General features: G+C 41.4%; 1 protein-coding gene across 3 annotated transcripts in view; it reads left to right on the top strand.

Moving 5' to 3' along the window:
* ak9 (adenylate kinase 9) overlaps positions 1-19,094 on the top strand; it is a 274,249-nt gene that overhangs the window by 162,712 nt on the left and 92,443 nt on the right. For all 3 annotated transcript variants that reach the window (XM_087983041.1, XM_087983046.1, XM_087983034.1), the window contains 2 exons: positions 1,876-2,073; positions 18,107-18,243. In XM_087983041.1, the coding sequence (XP_087839167.1) occupies positions 1,876-2,073; positions 18,107-18,243 (335 nt within the window). The remainder of the gene's footprint in view (positions 1-1,875; positions 2,074-18,106; positions 18,244-19,094) is intronic.

Below are 19,094 nucleotides of genomic sequence, written 5' to 3'. Positions count from 1 at the left end.
GAAGAGAATGCTGTTTAGTTTAGAAATAGATTCTGATTGGTAGAGACTTGCTATGGAGAATGAACCAGATAGATGATGGCTAACAGTTAACTGCAAAGCTTTGTTTAATTTTAAATCAGATAGGTTGACTGATTGCAGTGGCAATACCCTGAGAAATGAAGATAGATAGAATTAATTTAGGTAAATGCAGTAGGGAACTTTATCATAGAATGGATCTTCTAGAGCTGTGAATGGTGTGTAGTTCCTAATTTTATTTATGAAAGTTTACAAATTGTTGCTAAGTATATAAAGAAATTAATTTATTGCCACCCCATCTCTCTCTATCCATATCAATTACTATTTATGATAATAACAGTGTTTAGATTGTCAGAACCTAAAATACTCACCATCTTCAACTTGAGGCAATAAATTGGCTTAAGTGTTATAAATGTATGTAATACAAAGTATCTTTTTGTCCATAAATTAGTAAGTCACTTCCATTTTACCAATTGATGCAACTATTTATATCTGAGTCGAGAGTGGGGTGCTGAAAAAGCACAGCACGTCAGGCAGCATCCGAGGACCAGGAGAATTGACATTTGGGCAAGAGGCCTTCTCAATAATACAATGTGTATGATGGTACCAAGACCGTTGCATCACCTTAAAATTAAAGAAGCTAAAATTTGGAGCCACAGGAAGAATTCTAGTCTTAGTTTGGTCTGGTAATTCTTTTCACCCTGATCATGATTGTTAGCAAAAGGATCCTGAAATTACTTTCCTGCGTTGATGATTGCCTGGTTTTGCATACCTTGATAAAAGCCAGCTGTCCCAAGTATGCATCCTTGAGATTTATGTAAATTGTATCAGCTGGCTTCAGGTCACAAGTGTGAGAGGTACAGGAAGGGGATGATGGCATATGTTAATATCAATGGACTTAAAATTCAAAGACCTCGGCAAATGATCGGGAGGTATGTGTTTAAATCTCACTGTGTCAGCTGGTGGAATTTGAATTCAAATTAATAAATTGGAATTGAAAGCGAGTGTTAACAATATGATTGTCATAAAAAACCCATCTTGTTCACTGACATCCGTTTTGAATGGAAGTCTGCCATTCCGAACCAGTCTGCACTAAATGTGACTCCAGACCCCACCAATTTGATTGACTCTTAAATGCCCTAGAAAATCACTCAGTTAAGGGGCAGTTCAGGATGGACAAAAAATTGTTGGCCTTCTTAACACTCACCACATCCAGTGAAAGAACCCATCCAAAAATGGTTTTAATTCTGTCCAGCTCGAATGTTTCGTCTTGTGATAATGATAATGGACTAGCAGTCAGAGTTCAAATCTCAATATGGCAAATTATAAAAGTTAATTTATTTAAGTTACCAAATATTTATAAATTAGCATTGTTATTACCTGAATATAACAATGAAATACCCAGCTGATTCACAGTTGTCCTTTAGGGAAAAGAAACTACCATCTCTACCCATCTAGCCTACAAGTGATTCTGTTACTGCACTTATACAAAGCAAAATGCTGAGGTTGCTGAAAATGCTAAATGAACCAGGGTTAACATGTCAGATCAATGTTGTGCTTTTTCTACCTATCTGCTGAGTTTTTCCAATATTTTCTGTTCTTACTTTTTTCAACTTTGTGTAGTTGACATCCAATACCATGAAGACAACTAGAATAAATACTGTCTTGCCAATGATGCCACCAATGAAAAACAAAGCATTGGTTGGTAATTTTTCAAGAGTACAATTTGGAAATTAGACATAGTTAAGATTCTTTGGTAGATATTTTACAGAACTCACTAAAAGCATTTTTCTTAAAAATATTATGAGATGATAAATTTTTGTGATTGTGAATTGAATTATGTTTCATTGTAAAATTTAGAAATCACATTACCTGTGGTTCCTGAGGGAGGTTATCCAGAAAGTCCAGAAATGGATCATTATCGCAAGATTGTCTCTGATTACATAAATAGCTTCAGTGCAATTGAAGCAGTGCTTAGCACAACTCTATATAAAATGTTGGAGATTGCGGAGAAAACTCCAGATGCTCTTTTGAAAGAAGCTGTTGAAATTATGGAAAGTAAGTGAAGCTTTTTCTATTACCACAAGAAGATATTTTCACTATGCTTTAAACATTACAATTTTTTAGTATTACAATAGTGCAATAATGGTATACAGTAAATAGGAAATATTTATCATTGCATAGAGGGCATGTATTATTGCATTGACTGATATTCTTGTACTTCAATAATTGTGTACAAGAAATTAGTAAGTGACTAATATCTTCATCAGTATTCAAACAACCCAAGATTTCTGTAATGAGGTTAATACATTATATCACTCCAGAATACTAAGAAAGCAGGCATAAACACAAATCTGGAGAGAACTGGACCTCAAAGTTTGGATCATAGCAAGAAGATGTGTAGCTGGTGGAATTTAAATATAATTAATACATTTAATAAATTAATGAATTTAGATTTGATTAGATTTTTGTCAGCAATAGTAACCATTAATTGTTGTATAAATTGGCACTAGTGCCATCTGATTCATCAATGTCTTTCAAGAAACATACCTTCCTTGCCTGGTCTGGTCTACGTATGATTGCAGTCCAACAGCAATGTAGTTGACTGTTAACTGCCCTATGAAACAACCTAGAAAGTATTCATTGTACTTGCAGTAGATGGACTATAGTGGTTCAAGAAGGTGGCCCAACATCACCTTCTCAAGGGCAATTTGGGTGGCTTAACAAATTAGCAATGCCCACATCCAATGATAATTTTTAAAAAACACTATTTCAAAGGCTGGTGAACAAGTTATGGATGAAATTGTTTTCATTCATATTATTTTAGACTGAATTTATGGAAATACTCTGCAAGATGTTTGCAGTTGTTATTTAACAGTTTTAGCTAAACTCATGGAGGACAGACAAATACCTGTCCCAGATATTGAGGCCAATAATTACACTTTTTTTTGGCATTCAACATGACCAAGGCCGAGATTTGAGAATATCAGAATGAGAAAGCACTGAATGAAGGAGAGCAGCTCTCTACAGAATTCCCTGTTTATAAAAGCATTTGCAAAAAATAATTATCCTATCATAACTTTATCCCAGAGAAATGCGTAAGGCAGTTCAGGTTCAATGCATTTATCCGGTGCCATTCAGCCCTGTTCACTGTCTTCAGCCTTTCTAGAGGAATCAGAGGTTGGCTGCTTAGGAAAAGGGGCTATCATTCTGTACATGACAGATGACCTTTTGTCACTTCCTACCACATAAGCAGAGATTTCTTCCATAAAGACCACTTACATGGGAGTTGCGGAGGCAGTGAACTCTGGGACGAGGGACCAGAGTGCGGGGGAGGATACAAATCATGGGCAGGCTTGAGGCCTACATCACTTAGCTGGGAATTATAGGGGCAGATCATTATGCTCCTGGGAAATGGTCTAAAAAAATGGTGAACAGGAGATCATGGCTATGAGAGCTACTGTTGTTTTTGAGGTTTGTGTCAGTGCTCGGCTGGATTTACTCCCTTCCATTGGGTAGTAATTGCTTTTTTTTACAAATTGTTGTGTTGTTTTTGGAACTTTTTGAAAAAAGATCAAAAACAAAGATACCTTAAAAGAGAGGAGGGAGAAAGAGTTTCAGGAGAGCGATCATGCAGCAAGTCTGAGGAATTGCATAGGTTTTGGCGATCAGCTTTTTATGAAGCAGCTAAGAAATGTAGTTTCATAGCTGTCAGACTGAGAAATTGCACAAGGGCTCTGAAGAATGAGTTTCACTAAAACAACAAACAAGAAGTGAAGTTTCATAGTTGATGTGGAAGTTTCAGAGCTGCAGAGATTTCATTAATTTAGAAAAAGAATTACCTAAAGCTATGGAAGAGGGCAAACGGGTCTTTGAGCCTGATCAGCTAAGTGTTGATTTTTAAGACCTTTAAAATTTCAAAATCTTAATTTTTATTTGTAAAACTAGAATAATGAGTAAGGCGAAGACATTTATTTTTCTTATGTTTATATTGTGATCTTTCTATTGATTAACTTTTAATATTAAAGATTGGTACTAAGTTATCCCAGAGCAGTGTTTTTGAGCAGGAAGACTGTGCTAACTCTGCATTTTTGAGCAAAATGTAGTGTGTTTACTTTTAGGTATCTCCTGTGACTGCAGGTTGTAAAAGGATTCGAGATGGCTTTTAGTAGGGTGATGTGCTGTTCTTGTCAAATGTGGGAGATCAGGGAGATTTTGAATGTTCATGGAGACTACATCTGCAGGAAGTATGTTTGTTTGCAAATCATATCAGACCGCATGGATTGGTTGGAGCAGTAGTTAGAGACAATAGGAAGTTTACAAGAGCACGGGGACGTGATGGATGGCAGTTTCAGGAAGGTTGAGACACTGTACATACAGTTGATGGATGGTTGACTGTTAGGAATGGTGAAAGAGCTAGCCAGGTAGAGCAGGAGTCTCCTGCACCATCCCCACCTCAAACAAGTATGCTGTTTGGACAGAACATAGAACATTATAATGCAGTACAGGCCCTTCAGCCGACCTGTGAAATCAATCTGAAGCCTATCTAACCTACACTATTCCATTTTCATCCATATGTTTATCCACTGACCATTTAAATGCCCTTAAAGTTAGTGGGTCAACTACTGTTGCAGGCAGGTAAAAACAATGACTGCAGATGCTGGAAACCAGATTCTGGATCAGTGGTGCTGGAAGAGCACAGCAATTCAGGCAGCATCCGAGGACAGGCAAAATCGACGTTTCGGGCAAAAGCCCTTCATGTTCCTGATGAAGGGCTTTTGCCCGAAACGTCGATTTTGCCTGTCCTCGGATGCTGCCTGAATTGCTGTGCTCTTCCAGCACCACTCATCCAGATACTGTTGCAGGCAGGGCTTTCCACACCCCTACTACTCACTGAATAAAGAAACTACCTCTGACATCTGTCCAATATCTATCACCCCTCAATTTAAAGATATGTCCCCTCATGCTTGCCATCACCATCTGAGGAAAAAGGCTCTCACTGGCCACCCTATCTAATGCTCTGATCATCTTATATGTCTCAATTAGGTTGCCTCTCAACCTTCTTTTCTGTAATGAAAACAGGCTCAAGTCCTTCAGCCTTTTCTCATAAGACCTTCCTCCATACCAGGCAATCCATCCTAGTAAATCTACTTTGAACCAAATCTTTCACATCCTTCCTTTTATGTGGTGACCAGAACTGTACGCAGTACTTCAAGTGTGGCCATACCAGAGTTTTGTACAGCTGCAGCGTGACCTCATGATTCTGAAACGCCATCCCTCTACCAATAAAAGCTAACACACCATACACCTTCTTAACAACCCTATCAACCTGGGTGGCAACTTTCAGGGATCTATGTACATAGACACCGGGATCTTGCTGCTCATCTACACTACCAAGAATCTCACCATTAGCCAGTACTCAGTATTCTTGTTGCTCCTTCCAAAGTGAATCACCTCACACTTTTCCACATTAAACTCCATTTGCCACCTCTCAGCCCAGTTCTGCAGCATATTATGTCCCCCTGTAACTTGCAACATCCTTTGACACTATGTACAACTCCACCGACCTTACTGTCATCCATAAATTTATTAACCCATCCTTCTACGCCCTCATCCAGACCATTTATTAAAATGACAAACAGCATTGGCGCCAAAACAGATCCTTTCAGTACACCACGAGGCTGAACTCCAGGCTGAACATTTTTCATCAACTACCACCCGCTAAATGACTCTTAATCCCACGTCTTTGTATTTTGTATAATAGCCCCATGGGGAACCTTATTAAATGTCTTACTGAAATCAATACACAGCACATCAACCACTTTACCCTCATCCACCTGTTTGGTCACCTTCTCAAAGAACTCAGTCAGGTTTGTGAGGCACAACCTACTCTTCACAAAACCGTGTTCACTATCCCTAATCAAAATTATTCCTTTATAAATCCTATCACTTATAACCTTTTCCAACACTATACTCACAACCGAAGTAAGGCTCACTGGTATATAATTACCAGGGTTGTCTCTACTCCCCTTCGTGAACAAAGGGACAACATTTGCTATCCTCCAGTCTTCTAGCACTACTCCTGTAGACAATGATGACAAAAAGATCAAAACCAAAGGCTCTGCAATTGCCTTCCTGGCTTCCCAGAGAATCCGAAGATAAATCCCATCCGACCAAGGGGACTTATCTATTTTCACATTTTCCAGAATTGCTAACACCTCCTCCTTGTGAACCTCAATCCCATTTAGTCTAGTAGCCTGTATATCTGTATTCTCCTGGACAACATTGTCTTTTTCCAATGTGAATACTGACAAAAAATATTCATTTAGCGCTTCCCATATCTCCTCAGACACCATGCACAACTTCCCGCAATTGTTCTTGATTGGCCCCATTCTTACTGTAGTGATTCTTTTATTCCTGATATAGCTATAGAAGGATTTAGGGTTTTCCTTGATCCTATCTGCCAAGGACTTCTCATATCCCCTCCTGGCTCTTCTTAACTCTCTCTTTAGGTCTTTCCTGGCTAACTTGTAACTCCCACACACCCTAACTGAGCCTTCATGTCTCATTCGAACATAAGACTTCTTCTTCCTCTTATCAAGAGATTCAACTTCTTAGTAAACCTCACTCGACCACTTCCTCCCTGACAGGTACGTACTTACCAAGGACACGCAGTAGCTGTTCCTTGAATAAAGTTCACATTTCAATTATGTCCATCCCCCACAGTTTCCTTTCCCATTCTAAATCATGCCTAATTGCATCATAATTGCCTTTCACCCATCAATAACACTTGTCCTGTGGTATATACCTATCCCTTTCCATTGCTGAAGTAAACATAACCGAATTGTGATCACTATCACCAAAGTGCTCACCTACAAATCTAGCACCTGGCCAGGTTCATTACCCAATGTGGTCTTGCCCCTTGTTGGCCTGCCTACATACTGTGTCAAGAAACTCTCCTGCACATATTGGATAAAAACTGGCCCATCTAAAGTACTCAAACTATATTATTTCCAGTCAATATTTGGGAAGTTAAATGTCCCATTACAACTACCGTGTTACTGTCGCTCCTATCCAGAATCATCTTTGCTATCCTTTTCTGTACCTCTCTGGAACTATTCAGAGGCCTATAGAAAACTCCCAACAATGTGACCTCTCCTTTCCTATTTCTAACCTCAGCCCATACTATCTCAGTAGAGCAGTCCTCAAATGTCCTTTTTGCAACCATAATACTGTCCTTGACTAAGAATGTCACACCTCCCCCTCTTTTACCATCTTCTCTGTTCTTACTGAAACATCTAAATCCTGGAACCTGCAACAACCATTCCTGTCCTGGCTCTATCCATGTCTCTGAAATGCCACAGCATGGAAGTCCCAGGTACTAACCCATGCTACAAGTTCACCCACCTTATTCCGATGTTCCTGGCATTGAAGTAGACTTCAAACCACCTTCTTGCTTGCCAGTGCACTCTTACGATCTTGAATCATTATTTCTGACCTCACTACTCTCAACTTCCTGGACACTGGAACTACAATTTAGGTTCCCACCCCCTGCTGAATTAGTTTAAACCCTTCTGAAGAGCATTAGCAAATATTTCACCCCTCCCCCCCAGAGTATTGGTACCCCTCTGGTTCAGGTGTAGACCATCTTGTTTGTAGAGATCCCAAGAATGAGCTCCAATTATCCAGGTATCTGAAACCCTCCCTCATGTACCATCCCTGTAGCCACATGTTCAACTCTTCTTTCTCCCTATTCCTTGCCTCACTAGTATGTAGCATGGGTAACAAACCAGAGATAACAACTCTGTTTGTTCTAGCTTTAAGCTTCCAGCCTAGTTCCCTAAATTTCTGCCTCCCCATCCCTTTTCCTACCTATGTCATAATGCCTATGTGGACCACGACTTGAGACTGCTCCCCTCTCCCCTTAAGGATCCTGAAAACACAGTGCAAAACATCACGGACCCTGGCACCTGGGAGGCAACGCACCAACCGTGAGTCTCTCTTGTTTCCATAAAACATCTTATCTGCCCCTCTACCTATGGAGTCCCCAGTGACTAATGCTCTGCTCTTCTCCCCCCCTTCTCTTCTGAGCAACCGGGACAGATTCTCTGCCAGAGACCTGCACCCCATGGCTTACCCGTGGTAAGTTGTCTCCCCAACAATATTCAAAATGGTATACTTGTTATTGAGGGGAATGGCCAAAGGAGATCCCTGCACTGTCTGCCAGTTCCCTTTCCGTCCCTGACTGTAACCCATCTGCCTTTTTCTTGTACCTGAGATGTGACTACCTCCCTGTAACTCATCTCAATAACCCCCTTCACCTCCCAAATGATCCAAAGTTCATCCAGCTCCAGCTCCAATTCCCTAACACAGTTTTTGAGGAGCTGGCATTGGGTCACTTCCCGCAGATGAAGTCAGCAGGGACGCTAGTGGTGAACCTTACCTCTCACATTCTGCAGGAGGAACATTCAACTGCCCTAACCTCCACTCCCACCATCCTAAATTCCCAAAGAATCTGTTGAAAAATAAAGAATAAAAAAGACGTTATCTACCAATCCAGCACACAGAACCCTTTTTTTTGGTTAGAGGAGAAGAATAGGTGGGAGACACTACCTAAGTCATGTTTCTATAGGAGTGAGGTGGCCTCTCAGGGGAATGTAGCACCAACAGCCAGGTGTCTGGTACCGTGACTGGTTGTACTGTAATGAGGAGTATGTCAGTTCCAAATGGTCAATTATAATAGGGTCCTCTGAAGTCTGGGGCAGACAGACATTTCTGCATCCATCAGTCGGACATCAGGATGGTTTGTTGCTTCCCTAGTGCCAGTGTCAAGGATGTCTCGGAGAGGGTACAGAATATTCTGAAAGGGGAGAACAACCAGCAGGAGATCGTTGTGCACTTTGGTACCAATGACATAGGTAAGGAAAACAAACAAAAAATACTCGAAAAACTCAGCAGGTCCAGCAGCATCTGTGGAGAGAAATCAGAGGTAATGTTTCAGGTCCAGTGACCCTTAGTGACAGCAAAGAAAATGCTTGTTTTTATACAAGAGATTAGGGTGGGGGAAGATGGAAGGAAAATGTTTTTTAATGCAGAGAATAGGGTCAGGGAGGGGATGAGGAGCAAACAATAGGTAGGGATATAGCCCAAAGAATGAAAAGGACAATTGGACAAAGGAGTGGATAATGATTAGGCCCAGGGAGTGATTAGCTGTTAATGGGAACTGTTAGTAGGTAACAATGGGTTGTGTGCAATATTAGACCGTGTGATAACAAGGCCTTGTATTTGGGGATTGGGATAAGGGTATGGGTGAGCTCAGATCCAAATTTTGTTACACAACATTGAGTCCAGACACCTGTAAAATTCCCAAGCAAGAAATGAGATGCTGTTCTTTTAGTTTATGCTAAGCTTTGCTGGACACTGCAGTAAGCCTGAGACAGAGCTGTTGGCCAGGGAACAAGATAGTGTTGAAGTAGCAGGCAACTGGAAGCTCAGGGTCTTTTTTGCACACAGAACTGTGAAGTGGCTCCCCAATGTACGGGGGACCACTGTGAGCAATAGACTAGACTGTGCAAAGTGAGGTAAAACACTGCTTCACCTGAAAAGTGTGCTTGGGCCTTTGGATACTGAGGAGAGAGAAAGTAAACCAGCAGTTGTTTCACCTTCTGTGGTTGCAAAGGAAGGTGTCATAGAGCTGTGAGGGAGTGGTGGAAATGTAGGAGGAGTGGACCAGGGTGTCCCATAGAGAACAGTCCCTGTGGAAAGCTGACAAGGGAAAGAAGGAAAATATGTGTCTGGTGGTGGCTTCCCGCTGCAGATTGTGGAAATGGTGGCTAAATATCCTCTGAACATGGTTGCTGGTTTGCTTCTCCCCAGCACCCCCCACCCCCATTTATCTCTCCACTCTGGAGGCTTCCTGCCTCTATTCCTGATGAAGGGCTTTTGCCCAAAACATCGAGTTTCCTGGTCCTGCCTAACCTGCTGTGATTTTCCAGCACCACTCTGATCTAAAATCTGGTTTCCAGCATCTGCAGTCCTCACTTTTGCCATGGTTGCTGGTGGGATGGTAGGTAACGACAAGGGGAATCTTATTGCTGTTGTGGGAGTGAAAAGAGGGAGATGGCAGAAGTGCGGGAGATGGGTTAGATCTGGCTGAGGATCTTGTCAACTATAGTGCTAGGGAAGCCTGAATTGAGGAAAAAAGTGGACATTTCAGAGGCACTCTTGTCATAGTTGGCATCATTGGAACAGATGCGACAGAGACGGAAGAACTTGGAGAATGGAATAGATCATACCATGCAAAGTACATAGGAAAAAGAACAGAACAAGGAATACAATGTTACTGCAGCAAAGAAGGTGAACAAAAAGCGAGATTGAAATTAAATTTAAAATTTGAGAGGTCCATTCAGGAGTCTTATAACATGGGGAAGAAGTTGTTCTTGAACCTATTAGTACATGTATTTTTAAGCTTTTGTGTCTTCTGCCCACCAGAAGAAGATTATAACAGGGTGGGACAGCTCTTTGATTGTGAGTAGATATGAGGTTATGCTTAGAGAATATAGTACATTATGCAGAAGGTTACTTTAGATTACTTACAGTGTGGAAACAGGCCCTTTGGCCCAACAAGTCCACACCGACCCGCTGAAGCGCAACTCACCCAGACCCATTCTCCTACGTTTACATAACACTACGGGCAATTTAGCATGGCCAATTCACCTAACCTGCACATTTTTAAAGTGTGGGAGGAAACTGGAGCATCCGGAGGAAACCCACACAGACACGGGGAGAATGTGCAAACTCCACACGGTCAGTTGCCTGAGGCGGGAATTGAACCTGGGTCTCTAGCGCTGTGAGGCAGCAGTCCTAACCACTGTGCCACCCACTAAAAAGTATATTAAAAGGTTAAAAAGTATGTCCTCGAGTGTAGCAATATCTGGACTACTATCAGCGCCACAGGCTAGTGAGAGTAGGAATAGGAAGATAAAGCAGGTGAATGTGTGGCTAAGGAGCTGGTGCTGGAGCAAGGATTGACATTTTTGGACTGTTGGGACCTCTTCAGGGGTACAAATAACCTGTGTAAAAGGGACAGGTTCCACCTGAATTGGAAGGAGACTGGTATCTTTGTGGGAAACTTTGCGAGTGCTACTTGGTGGGGGGGAGGGGGTTCTTTAAACTAGTGATGGGAGGATGGGAACCAAAGCAATAGTGAGAAAAGAGAAAAAGCTGAGGCTGGTACAGTGGACAAGGAGGGCAAGTCTAATAGTCAAGGAAGACATGAGCTTGGCAGAGAACAAAGTAAGACTGATAAATTAAACTGCATTTATTTCAACATAACAGGTCTGACAGCCGAACTGAGAGAATGGATGGGAATATGGGACTGGGATATCGTTGCTATTATAGAAACATGGCTCTAGGATGGACAGGACAGCTTAATGTTCTTGGGTATAGGTTAGATTAGATTACTTACAGCGTGGAAACAGGCCCTTCAGCCCAACAAGTCCACACCGACCTTCCGAAGACTGTGAGAGGAAACCCACGCAGACACGGGGAGAATGTGCAAACTCCACACAGACAGTTGCCTGAGGCGGGAATTGAACCTGGGTCTCTGGCGCAGCAAGGCAGCAGTGCTAACCACTGTGCCACCGTGCAGTGTGAAAGGAAAGATCGAAAGGGAGGCAAAAGAGGAAGTGCCGTTTTTGGTGAGGGAGAACATTACAGCTATACTTGAGGATATTCTTGGGAGATCAACCATTGACCTTATATGGGTGAAACTTAAAAATAAGAAAGAGATGATCACATTATTGTGATTATAGACCTCCAGTAGTCAGCAGGAAGTTGAGAAGCAAAGATGTAAGGAGATCTCAGGTATCTGTAAGAAAAATGTCATTGTAATGGTAGGGGATTTTAACCTTCCAGCATAGACTGGGACTTTCATAGTGTTAAGGGCTTGGATAGGGAGGTATTTACGAAGCGTGTACAAGAAAACTTTCTTGTTCAATATCTGGATGTACTTACTGGAGAAGAAGCAATACTTGACCTTCTCTTGGGAAATGTGACAGGGCAAGTGAATGAAGTATTAGTGGGGGAGCACTTTGGGACCAGTGATCCTAATTCTATGAGTTTTAAATAGTTATGAAAAACAATAGGCCTTATATGAAGAAGTTAAAGTTCTAAATTGGAGTAAGGCCAATTTTGATGGTATGAGACAGAAACTTTCAAAAGTCGATTGAGGTATGCTGTTTGCAGGTAAAGGAATGGTTGGGATGTGGGAGGCCTTTAAGAATGAAATAGAGTCATAGAGATGTACAGCACGGAAACAGACCCTTCAGTCCAACTTGTCCATGCTGACCAGCTATCCCAACCCAATCTAGTCCCACCTGCCAGCACCTGGCCCATACCACTCCAAACCTTTCGTATTCATATACCCATCCAAATGCCTTTTAAATGTTGCAATTGTACGAGCCTCCACCACGTCCTCTGACAGCTCATTCCATAAAAGTACCAGCCTCTAAGTGAAAAAGTTGCCCCTTAGGTCTCTTTTAAATCTTTCCCCTCTCACCCTAAATCTATGCCGTCCAGTTCTGGACTCCTCCAACCCAGGGAAAAGACTTTGCCTATTTATCCGATCCATATCCTCATGATTTTAAAAACGTCTAAAAACCCCTCAGCCCCCGAGGCTCCAGGGAAAATGGTCCTAGTTTATTCAATCTCTCCCTATAGCTCAAATCCTCCAACCCTGGCAACGTCCTTGTAAATCTTTTCTGAACCCTATCAAGTTTCACAACATCTTTCCGATAGGAAGGAGACCAGAATTGCACGTAATATTCCAACAGTGGCCTAACCAATGTCCTGTACAGCCGCAACATGATCTTCCAACCCCTGTACTCAATACTCTGACCAATAAAGGAAAGCATACCAGACGCCACCTTCACTGTCCTATCTACCTGCGACTCCACTTTCAAGGAGCTATGAACCTGCACTCCAAGTCTCTTTGTTCAGCAACAGTCCTTAGGATCTTACCATTAAGTGCATAAGTCCTGCTAAGATTTGTTTTCCCAAAATGCAGCACCTCAGATTTATCTAAATTAAACTCCATCTGCCACTTCTCAGCCCATTGGCCCATCTGATCAACGTCCTGTTGTAACCTGAGGTAAGCTTCTTTGCTGTCCAATACACCTCCAATTTTGATGTCATCTGCAAACCTACTAACAATATCTCTTATGCACACGTCCAAATCATTTATATAAACTATGAAAAGTAGTGGACCCAACAGCGATCCTTGTGGTGCTCCACTGGTCACAGGCCTCCAGTCTGAAAAACAGCCCTCCTCCACCACCTCTGTCTTCTACCTTTGAGCCAGTTCTGTATCCAAATGGCGGGTCTCCCTGTATTCAATGAGATCTAACCTTGCGAACCAGTCTCTCATGAGGAACCTTGTTGAACGCCTTACTGAAATCCATTTAGATCACATCTACTGCTCTGCCCTCATCTATCCTCTTTGTTACTTCTTCAAAAAACTCAATCAAGTTTGTGAAACATAATTTCCCATGCATAAAGCCATGTTGACTATCCCTAATCCGTTCTTGCCTTTCCAAATACATGTACATTCTGTCCCTCAGCATTCCCCCCAACAACTTGTCCACCACCGACATCAGGCTCACTGGCTTATAGTTCCTGGTTTGTCCTTACCACCTTTCTTAAACAGTGGCACCACGTTAGCCAACCTCCAGTCTTCCAGCACCTCACCTGTGACTATCGATGATACAAATATCTCAGTGAGAGGCTCAGCAATCATTTTCCTAGCCTCCCACAGAGTTCTAGGGTACACCTGATCAGGTCCTGGGGATTTATCCACTTTTATGCATTTCAAGACATCCAGCACTTCCTCCTCTGTAATATAGACATTTTTCAAGATGTCACCATGTATTTCCCTACATTCTATATCTTCCATGTGCTTTTCCACAGTAAATCCTGATGCAAAATATTTGTTTAGTATCTGCCCCACCTCCTGCAGCTCCACACAAAGGCCGCCTTGCTGATCTTTGAGGGGCCCTATTCTCTCCTTAATTACACTTTTATCCTTAACATATTTGTAAAAACTCTTTGGATTCTCCTTAACTCTTTGCCAAAGCTATCTCATGTCCCCTTTTTGCCCTCCTGATTTCCCCCTTAAGTATACTCCCACTGCCTTCATACTCTAAGGATTCACTCGATCTCTTCTGTCTTTTCTTGACACATGCTTCTTTCTTTTTCTTAACCAAACCTCAATTTCTTTAGTCATCCAGAATTCCCTATACCTACCAGCCTTTCCTTTCACCCTAACAGGAATATACAGTCTCTGGACTCTCATCTCATTTCTGAAAGCTTTCCATTTTCCAGCCGTCCCTTTACCTGCAAACATCTGCACCCAATCAGCTTTTGAAAGTTCTTGCCTAATACTGTCAAAATTAGCCTTCCTCCAATTTAGAACTTCAACTTTTAGATCTGGTCTATCCTTTTCCATCACTATTTTAAAACTAATAGAGTTATGGTCGTTGGCCCCAAAGTGCTCCCCCACTGACACCTCAGTCACCTGCCCTGCCTTATTTCCCAAGAGTAGGTCAAGTTTTGCACCTTCTCTAGTCAGTATATCCACATACTGAATCAGAAAACTTTCTTGTACACACTGAACAAATTCCTTTCCATCTAAGCCTTTAACATTATGACAGTCCCAGTCTATGTTTGGAAAGTAAAAATCCCCTACCATAACCACCCTATTATTTTTACAGATAACTGAGATCTCCTTACAAATTTGTTTCTCAATTTTCCTCTGACTGTTAGGGAGTCTATAGTACAATCCCAATAAAGTGATCACCCCTTTCTTATTTCTCAGTTTCACCCAAATAACTTCCTTGGATGTATTTCCGGGAATATCCTCCCTAAGTACAGCTGTAATGCTATCCCTTATCAAAAATGCTACTCCCCTCCTCTCTTGCCTCCCTTTCTGTCCTTTCTGTAGCATTTGTATCCTGGAACATTAAGTTGCTAGTCCTGTCCATCCCTGATTCATTGTTTCTGTAGCTGCTATGATATCCCAGTCCCATGTTCCTAACCATGCCCTGAGTTTATCTGCCTTCCCTATCTGCCTCTTGCATTGAAATAAATGCAGTTTAATTTATCAGTCCTACATTGTCCTCTGCTTGTCCCTGCCTGCCCTGACTGTTTGACTCACCTTTGTTCTCAACTGTACCAGTCTCAGATTGAAATCTTTCCTCATTATCTCCCTGGGTCTCAACCCCCTGCCCACCTTACTAGTTTAAATCCTCCTGAGCAGCTTAGCAAATCTCCCTGCCAGTATATTAGTCCCCTTCCAATTTAGGTATAATCCATCTTTCTTGTACAGGTCACTTCTACCCAAAACAGCTTTCAATGATCCAAAAATGTGAATATTTCTCCCATACACTAGCTCCTTAGTCATGCATTCATCTGCTCTATCCTCTTATTCCTGCCCTAACTAGCTCGTAGCACCAGGAGTAATCCAGATGTTACTGCTCTCGAGGACCTCCTTTTTAAATTCCCGCCTAACTCTCTGTAATCTCCCTTCAGAGTCTCAACCTTTTCCCTTCCTATGTCGTTGGTTCCAATGTGTAAAATGACCTCCTGCTGGCCCCTCTCCCCGTTGAGAATATTCTGCACACTCTCTGAGACACCCTTGATCCTAGCACCAGGGAAGCAACACACCATTCTGATTTTTCACTGCTGGCCACAGAAATGTCTGTCTGTACCTCAGACTAGAGAGTCCCCTAACACAATTGATTGCTTGGAACCCGACATATACCAGAATGCCAGTCTCAATACCAGAAATTTGGCTGTTCGTGCTACATTCTCTGAGAATCCATCACCCCGTACATTTTCCAAAACAGCATACTTGTTTGAAATGGGGAGAGCCACAGAAGACTCCTGCACTACCTGCCTACCTCTCTTACCTTTCCTGGAGTTAACCTATCTAAGTGACTGTGTCTGAGACTTTACCCCCATCTATAACTGCCATCCATCACATACCCTTGCTATTGTAAATTCCTCATTGCCTCTAACTGCCTCTCCAAGTGATCCATTTGATCTGATAGGATTCGCAACCAACGACATTTATTGCAGATATAATCCTCAGTAACCCGTAAACTCTCCCTAAACTCCCGCATCTGACAAGAAGAGCATATCACTCTACTAAAGGCCATTTTTGTTTCCTTCAGTCTACAGACCCAGAAAATAGCACTGTCTTAGTCCTCTACAAAACACTGCTCCAGGTTAAATTAATACTTATGGCTTATATTTTAAGTTTAATCAATAGATAGTGAGAGTTCAGAGACAAGTGTTCCCATTAGTGTGAAAGGCAAGGCTAGTAGGTGGAGTGAATGCTGGATGAATTGAGAAATTGAGGCTCTGGTCAAGAAAAAGGAGAAGGCATATTTCAGGTAATGACTGCTGAGATCAAGCGAATCCCTGAAAGAGTATAAGAGAAGTAAGAATATCCTTAAGAGGGAAATCAAGAGGGCGAAAAGGGGTCATGAGATAGTTTTGGCAGATGTAGTTAAGGAGAATGCAAAGGGATTCTATAAATACATTAAAGGCAACAGAGTAACTAGTGAAAGATTAGGGCCCTTTAAAGGTCAGTATGGCTGTTTCTGTGTGGAATTACAGGAAATGGGTGAGATAATAAATATTTTGCATCAGTATTTATGGTGTAGAAAGACTTGGAAACCAGGGAACATGGGGAAATAAATAGTTATGTCTTCAAAAGAGTTCATATTGCCAAAGCGTACTGAAGGTCTCAAACGCATCAAGGTAGATAAATCCCTTGGACTTGATCAGGTGTTTCCCAGAAGTTAGTGGGAAGTTAGGGAAGAGATTACTGGGCCCTTGATGAAGTATTTGTATCATTGATAGCCATGAGTCAGGAGCCGAAAGACTGGAGGTTGGCTAATGTGGTGTCTTTATGTAAGAAAAGCTGTAAGGAAAAACCAGGGTATGGGTGAATTGTGGAAGTCAATTTTGAGAGACAGGATTTAGATGCATTTGGAAAGGCAAGGACTGATTAGGAATAATCAGCATAGCCTTATGCATGAAAAATCATGTCTCACTAACTTGATTGAGTTTTTTGAAGAGGTGACAAGGAAGTTTAATGAAGGCATAATGGTAGATGACATGTGTGGACTTCAGGAAGACATTCAACAAGGTTCAGCATGGTAAACTGGTTAGTAATGTTAGGTCGCATGGGATCCTGGAAAGCTAGCCAATTGGATACAAAATTGGCTTGAAAGCAAGAGACAGAGGATAGTGATAGAGGGTTGTTTTTGGACTGGACGCCTATGACAAGTAGTGTGCTGCAAGGATCAGTGATGGGTCCACTGCTTTTCATCATTTATATAAAGGACTTGGATGTGAACATAGGAGGTATTGTTAGTAAGTTTGTAGCTGACACCAAAATTGGTGTTGTTGTGGACAGTGAAGAAGGTTATCCCAGAATACAATGGGACCTTGCCACCTATGCCTATCTACCCATCCCTGTACCCCCAATTATTCAAATTGCCCTTCATAGTCCCAATGCTAATTCATTGTCAACTCATTTATCCATCTTGGGCATACCTCAGGAGGCATATTTACATCCATGAAAATTTCTATTGATGATGACACTCTTTAAAAGAAACACTCATTGATACCAAAAAATCAAAATATAGAAATACCTTAAAATAATCTTCTATGTAAACAAAAATCTTACTTAACTGCTCAATCCCTCACAATGACAAAACTGTCATCTAAGTAGTCACTCCGTTATAGACATAAGGCACAAGTCAAGAGTGTAATTCAACGTTCTCCATTCTGCCACTATCCCTGTCATCTCTGAGATTTGTGAGAACAATTGATGCTCTTGATGAGAAACCTCAGTCAAAAGCCTTTGGAGTTCTTACTTGGTTCTATTGTTACTCAGAGTAACATCATAAAACAGAACTTGCAGGTAAATTTTGAAACGTCCAATGGTTTTTGCACATGAGGTAAAGGTATTTCAAACAAACATTTTTAATTTTAAATTCAAATTGATTGCAAACTGTTACAGAACCCTTTAAGTACTATGGCTGGGAATTATCTGGTGCAGACCTTGATGAAGAAGAAGAAGATGCTGAAGTATTCACAGAAGAAGCAGAAGAGGAAGCTGAAGAAGAAGAGGAGGAGAATGAGGAAGAGGAAGAAGAAGTAAGTGTATTCTAAAATTGGTTATTCATTTTGATATTACTCCTAAAATTTTCACATTTTTCATTATGTAACTTAATGCAAAAAACATATATTTTGCCACTTTAAAAACTGCATACAAATTTACATCAATGGACTATAACTTTAATGCCTTGATGAACAGCATTAAAGAAAACTTGTTTGAAATTATAAGAGCAACAGATTGTTTTCAAGAAAAATTTTCATTGATTCCTGATCAAATCCAGCAATAAGCCTAGGTTGTGCACTTAGTGAACCAACATGAAATAAATGTTTGTTTTTTTGAGTTTTGTTGAGTTATTGTTGTGGGAGGAGCATGACGATAAGAATTAGGAGCAGGGATCAGCAATTCTGCCCCTCGAGCCTGCTCCACCATTTAATATGATTATGGCTGATGTTATCTCTGCATCAATTCCGCTTTTGTGTCCAGTCCCCACAACACTTCAACTAATTAAAAGTCTGATAATCTCCTCCTTCAATTTACTCAGCTTCCACTCCACCCTGGGGTAGTGAATTCCACAGATGCATGCTGCTTTGCATTTCCTCCTCATATCTGTTTTAGGTTTGCCACCCCTTAGCCTAAATCTATGACCTCTCACCCCACTAGAGGAATGATCTTTAGCATCTTATATACTTCAATTAGGTCTCCTCTCATCCTTCTCAATTCTAGCAAATGTAGGCCGGAACTGCTTCATCTCCCCTAATAAACAGACCTTTCACCTCTGGAATTAATCTAGTGAACCCTCCTCTGAACTGCCTCCAATGCAATTACACCCTTCCTCAGGTAAGGGGACCAAAATTGTATAGTACTCCAGATGCAGTCTCACCAATGCAAT

The sequence above is a fragment of the Chiloscyllium plagiosum genome, unplaced genomic scaffold (assembly GCF_037043375.1).
Source record: "Chiloscyllium plagiosum isolate Xiang-an unplaced genomic scaffold, Cpla_swu_hap1 HiC_scaffold_3, whole genome shotgun sequence".
NCBI classification, from domain to species: domain Eukaryota; kingdom Metazoa; phylum Chordata; class Chondrichthyes; order Orectolobiformes; family Hemiscylliidae; genus Chiloscyllium; species Chiloscyllium plagiosum.
This window is presented reverse-complemented; position numbering and strand designations above follow the sequence as displayed.